Source organism: Alligator sinensis, unplaced genomic scaffold (assembly GCF_000455745.1).
Source record: "Alligator sinensis unplaced genomic scaffold, ASM45574v1 scaffold1156_1, whole genome shotgun sequence".
Lineage (NCBI taxonomy): Eukaryota > Metazoa > Chordata > Crocodylia > Alligatoridae > Alligator > Alligator sinensis.
In genome coordinates, this window is record NW_005842296.1 from 1,523,224 (window position 1) to 1,529,857 (window position 6,634).

General features: G+C 46.6%; 1 protein-coding gene across 2 annotated transcripts in view; it reads right to left on the reverse strand.

Annotated features, from left to right (window-relative positions):
• The window catches only part of LOC102388360 (24-hydroxycholesterol 7-alpha-hydroxylase), a 38,736-nt gene that overhangs the window by 9,001 nt on the left and 23,101 nt on the right, over nt 1-6,634 (reverse strand). For both annotated transcript variants that reach the window (XM_025209592.1, XM_006028217.3), the window contains one exon: nt 2,875-2,963. In XM_025209592.1, the coding sequence (XP_025065377.1) occupies nt 2,875-2,963 (89 nt within the window). The remainder of the gene's footprint in view (nt 1-2,874; nt 2,964-6,634) is intronic.

The following is a 6,634-nucleotide window of genomic DNA, read 5'->3' on the forward strand; positions in this document are numbered from 1 at the left end:
ACACATTTCACATTAGTAACCAAAACTGGGCAAAGCCATAATATGCCCTTTGGGGGGTTCATAGGTATACTTCCAGTCTAAACAACTAAACATAGACTACATGCTTTCTACAAATTGATGGAACTGACATTAGATTGATATTTATTCATTCTTACATTGCCACATCTGTCCTGTAAAGACAGCAGAGGGGCCCTGTAAGCAGGTGATGTCATATATGACATTGGTAGTGTTGCAGGTGAATGAACCTCAGACATTATAATCTGTGTTCTTTGGTCCAGTGATGATGTAGTCTATATTGGTGAGGTGGCACAGCTTGCATCTGGGTTCATTGCAAGGCTTGGTGCCTCATTGACAATGGGGGTTAGGTAGCCTGTTACTGGAGAGAGACTGTTTGAAGTTGAGGGGGCTGTCTGTAAGCCAGGGCAGATTTGTCCTCAGTGACTACCTTGAAACAGCCGTGCTTTTTCAGGAGGAATTGGAGGTCATTAATATGTCCAAGGTGGTCAAGCTGGCGGCTGTAAGTGACAAGCAAAGGGATTCTGTTGTCCTTGTCTTAGAGTTGATATTGGAAGATAACAGAAAAAGGAGCAACGGTTTCAGGTTGCAGCAAGGGAAGTTTAGGTTAGTTTTTTTCCTCATATCTTTCTCACTAGGAGGGTAGTAAAGCACTGGAACAGGCTCCCTAGAGAGGTTGTGGACTCTCCATACTTAGAAGTTTTAAGACCTGGGTAGACAAAACCTTGGCTAGGATGTTCTGATTGGGAACACTCCTGCTTTGAGCAGGGGGTTGGACTAGATGACCTCCTGAAGTCCCTTCTAACCCTAATTTTCTATGATTGTAGCAAGTTGGAGTGAGGTCTGAGTCTGGGTTTGTTGATTTGAACAGCAGTTTGGGGATTGTATTGTAATTGTAGAAAATAAATCACTGCTCCAGATCCTTAAGGTGTGCAACCTGGTCAGTGGGATCAGAGCAGATATGGATATAACATAGATCTTGACTGCATACACTGGATCTAGTAGTGTGCTTAGGCTGCAAGCCACTGGTTTGGTGGTCACTGGGTTTCTGATACAATGTAATAGTGATGTGGCCATTGCAAACTTCCACTGTGGTGTCTGAGAAATTAATTTGCTAGGTGGAGTATTCCAGAGTTAGTTTGATGGAGGGGTAGAAGTTGTTAAAGTTATCATAAAATATCTCTAGAAAAGTCCTGCTATGTGCCAATACAACGAGGATGTCATCAATGTACAGTAGGTTGATCGGGGGGTATGAATGTGGAGGAAACGGACTTCAAGGTCTGTTGTAAATATATTGGCATATTGGGGACATAGATGTGCCCATGGCAGTGCCATTCATTTGTAGGTCTTAGGGAGTACCCAAATCTGAAATAGTTGTATCTGAGGACAAAGCAGGAGAGTGCAATAGAAACAGAAGCAGTGTCATCATCAAAGATAATGTTCGTTATGGCTCGCAATCCATTCTCATGGGAGATGGGGCCATGCAGAGATGGACATTCATGGTAGCTAATATGGTGTTTGCTGAAAGCTTGTCGATGGAGCCCAGTTTGTTTCAAAAACATTTGGTGTCTTTCAAATAGATGGCAGCTCCAGTGGTATACAGGAATAAAACAGAATCAGCATAGCCAAAAACACCCTCTGTGAAGGTGCCAATGTCAGAGACAATGGAGCATTCTGGGTTGCTAAGTTTGTGAATGATTATATGAGAAGATGCTGGTAAGACAGGAAGCAATGAAAAACCTTTTAAAAGTAAACTTACCCTCTTATAACTTGCAGTAAGGGAAGTTTAGGTTGGATATTAAGAAAAACTCTCTCACTAGGACAGTTGTGAAGCACTGAAATGGATTACCTAGAGAAATGGTGGAATCTCCATCCTTGGATGTTTTAAAGGCCCAGCTTGACAAAGTCCTGGCTGGGATGATGTAGTTGGGGCTGGTCTTGCTTTGAGCCGGGGGTTGCACTAGATGTGACCTCCTGAGGTCCCTTCCAAACCTCATTTTCTATGAACCTATGGTTCTCTGCTACTCAGGTTGTTAGTCAGGGGCATGTGGTGGTAAGTTAAATTCACAAAGTTCCTGGTCCTCCCATTCCTGCACAAGATGAAGTTAGCAGCTGAAGTCCTGTGGAAGTGAGCTTTGAGAAAGTGTTTGAATAGGGAAGTGATGGGCTGCATGCTCCATGGAACCAGGGGGTTGTTCCATGAATGGAGGAAGCATGGAAACCAGCAGTGGGTAGGAAGGAGGCATCAAGGCTAGTGTTATTGAAGGAGTCAAGGGGAATGCAATAGGGGAGGAGATCTGAGATACAGATCATGACACAGCTCCACGTGCCCTAAAAACAAGGACAAGAAATCTAAACTCCTGGGAACCAGTTACAAGATTCAAAGAGGGGAGTGACATGATTTGACTGACGAGCAAGGAGCCTAGTGTCTGATGTCCTGGGGGATGAGAGAAAAGTTTTGTTCTGGAGAAAAGTCTTTTAGTTTAAGCACAGAGATGATTTATGGCCCTCTCATGTCATCTGCATAAACTAGCACATTTTGTGCCTGGAATAACTTTTCAGGGATGAAAGATGCTGTTGAGAACAGCAGAGGAAGGCAAGCTTCAGTCTTTCTTAGTGTAAAAGCCTTAACTGCATGGTCTTGCTTTATTTATGTCTCAGAGCTAAGGGCTTAATCTCCTTTTCTTTAAGTGAAACCCGTTCTCAAGCTGACCAAGATAAGACCCAAAGAGAACCGAACACTGGTCACCTGCATAAAAATAAACTAGTGAAAGTACATTTTGAGATCACGTAAGAGTAGCCAAACTGAGATGTTCTCTGCATAGCTTAAGAATAAATCAATCCATCTGTTTCACTGACCTTCCTGGACACTGATGATTCCCTCCTCCGAACGGCACAAAGTTGTCCAAGAAAGCATTCTTCTCTAAATTTGCTGCTTTCCAGCGATCCTGTGGGAAGAAAACATTTTTTTCCCACCAGCTTCATATAAATAATCTTAAACTTTATTTTTCCAGGCTAAAAATAACTCTGGATAGCCACCTTGCACATGAACCTTAACCGATGCCGTTTTCCCTGTTACTGCTAGAATCTAGGTTTGTAAATGAGGTGATTTAATCAAGCACATCTTTAAAGACAAGAATGTTCTGTTTTTTAGGGTATTCAGCCAGCTAAAAATGCAGGTATTGGGATCTTCCTAAGTGCTTTAGGTACCCAACCCACCAATAATTTCCAAATCCTGCTCAGCACAGTCAGCATAGTTTCGGTGTTTAAGTGCTCTTAAAAAAAAATCTATCCCTTTTCAAATAAAAACAAGAAGATTCAAAGTACATATATCCTGTGAACCCAGCTCTTATTTAATTACTGTATAATGCCAGACAAAACAAACTACTCATGCCTAAACTTTTCAAAGTGCCCCAAAATATTAGCAGAAACAGATTACACATTAATTTGGAGGCCAGATGAGAGAAAAGAAAGAATAAAGCAGCAATGAATGAGTCCCAGATAAAAATTGATTTTGGTGTGAATAAGGGCTAGATGCTGAGCCGGTTAATAGGCAACTAGCTATTATAAGCATTTAAACCCAGAATGTCCACCTGGTCCAGGGGTTCTCCACCTTTTTAAACTTGAGGCAAAAAACTCGGAAAGACCACAACAGGGCAGAATGTTTTTAATGTTATGGATTCCTATTTGAAATTTCTAGGGTTATCATGTGAATCATGTTTGCACGCCTAACAGTGCTCGCACTGCCTGGCATCTTTGAAAGGATCTCAAAGCATCCCTGGGCCCCGTGGCACCATGGCTGAGAATTATGACCTAGCCTAACATTCAAGGATGGGGGTATGAGTATTCCCCCTTGAGCCAACAACCAAAACAGTTTGAGTGTAGCCAAGGAAGTCCTTTGTTCCTCCTGGGGCTGGATTTTATAATGAGGAAGAGGAAACTAAGCAAAGCAGCTGGGGCCAGACTCTGGGTGGGCTGCGACAGGCTGCAGTAACTCTCTTGGGCTTGGATGAGGTTCTGGAGTGGGATGGATAACTATTTGGGCTGGAGAGCCACTTAGAGAGTTCTGGTGACCTGTTGCAGGCAAGGGGTGCTGACCCGGTGTGGCGAGGGTTGGGGGCACTGACCCAGCCTGGTGCAGTGGGCGAGGGTGTAGAGGGGGGGAGCAAGAAAGGATGCGATTGATCCTATCCAGCCAGGGCCTGTCCACCCTGCACCAGACACAGCGGGCAGGCCGGCAGACGGATTCTCCATGGAGACTGGCCTGGGACCCCCACTGGCAGGTACACTCAGTTGGTTGGGTGGATGCGATGGGGCTACAGGTAGTTGCGGAGTGGCACCTGGGAGTGGAACGGGTGGGATCATGGGGCGGTGAAAGCACAGGGCCAGGGCTGGGGCCCAGGGCAGAGCCACGATCAGCTTCCTGCACGCCCCTACCTGTGGAACTGGCAGTCATCCCAGGGATGTGCGGGGAGTAGATCGCCGCTCCGCCCTGGGCCTCAGTCCCACACTGTCACCACCCTGCAATCCTGGGCCCAGCCTCACCTGTCCATCCCACTCCCAGATGCTGCTCCCTGCCTGCCTGCGCTCTCCTCCCATATATCCAGCCAAGCATGCCCTGCATGTGGGGGTCCTGGGCCATTCTCCATGAAGAGCCCACCCACTCACCTGCCCACTCCATCCAGCACCCACAGCAGTGGGTGGAGGGTGGATGGGCTGGAGTGCTTGGGCAGCAGGGCTGGGTCTGGCAGTGGCAGTGACAGTGGCAGTAACAGCTGGAGGGAGCTGCCACCACCAGGGCTGCTGGGAAGCTGAGTGCGGCCACCACACTGCCACAGCTCTGCTATGTCTCTGGGGCAGTGGGACTGGCCACGTGTCAAGGCCTGGGCTGGACAGGGCCAAGGGACCTGTGGTGGGCCAGATAAAATCCCTTGGTGGGCCAGATCTGGCCCGCAAGCCATATTCTGCCTACCCCTGTTCTAGAGATGTGGTTTGCTGAATGGAGGTCTTGGTGCAAGGGCCTCATGAACTTTCTTGGGACTACCCCTTCCCTGAGGTCTTCTTAAGGGGAGTGTATTCTTCTACCTGTTTGTTTTGCCTTGCCCTTGTCTTGGAGCTTATAGGGCTCTGGGGAGGAAACCTGAGACCTAACACAGGTGAGACAGTGTCCCAGAATTAACAGACCAAGGAAAACTAATATGGCTGATTATTTTCCTTATTCACAGGGTTTCATACAGTAACATTAAAATGAATCCCTATGACACTGAGAGCAAAGTTAATTAACAGGTGCTATTTGCTACAATAAGATTAGTCTATTTTCTGCACCGTAAAAATATAAACAAAGCTTCTTGCTGCTAGGGTTGTTAAAAGTTGGGTGCAATGGTACACATGGTGCTTGGTAATGCATGGTAATGAGGTTGTGCAGGATATATGAATCAACAACAAGCAGATGTTTTATTTCTGGATGGCAGAGGGGCTTGAAGCAACAGCTGAAGTCATGAGGCAAAATGAGGGAAGCTAAACTAAATAGAGCCCCATGCAACAGGGACCCCCAGCCCCTGCTACTTAGTGAGTTGGAAACCAGCATTGCAGGGCTACAATTAGGTAGGCAGCTGGGCAAGGGCCTGCTGCAGAGCCACAACCAGCCAGGGAAAACCACACGGGCTAAAAGTGCAGCAAGGGAGAGAGCAGTGACTGTAGCTCAGGGCTTAAGTTACAGCACCTGAGGGAAGTCTGAGTATGGGACTAATTAGAAACTTCTGGCCAAGGAGAAGGTCATGTGACCCAAAACTACTAAAAGCCTTGCCTTGGGGTAACAAGGAACAAGGGCGCCTCTTGGGGTAACAAGGAACAATGGTCACAAACTGACAGAGAGCAGATTTAAGCTAGACATCAGGAAAAACTTCTTCACGGTAAGGGTGGCCAACATTTGGAATGGACTTCCATGGGAGGTATAGTATATTTATGGAAGAACTAGCAAACTGCCTGGCAAGACTGACTGGGGATGGGATGGTGGGGAGCGGGGGCAGAGACCTGTGTCTGCCCCCCTCATCTGGTCCGGGCCTCATCCAGGCCTGCTCCTCTTGGAGCAATCTGATTGGTTGTTTCAGACAACCTGTCAGAGTGCGAACAAAGTGTTACAGACAGACAAACAGACTAAGGCTTTTATATATATAGAATGGAGCACCATAGAGCAGACCAAGGATGGATCATCACTTCACTCCCAACTAACATATCCCCTTGTCCTGGACAGATTCCAGCACTGTCTTTCATTGGTTTTTCTCATCAACTTTGTGCTCACAGACTCGGTGGGAGTGGGAGCTTGTGGTTAAGCTGCCCCCAGTGCTGAAGTTCCCAGTTCTCTGGTAGGGTAAATGGCAGAGGTGTAGGTTGTAGCCATATTGGTCCAAGGACATAGGCAGACAAGGTTCTTTGGGTAAATCCAATATCTTTTATTGGACTAACTGAAAGAGTTGGAAAATATTCTTCTTTGCAAGCTTTCAGGCACAAACACCCTTCATCAGACCAACTGAAGATTCTTCCTCAATCTGAAGGGTGTTTGTGCCCAAAACCTATACTCCTGCTACTTACCATGGCTCTCAAGGCTGGAGCTCAGGGC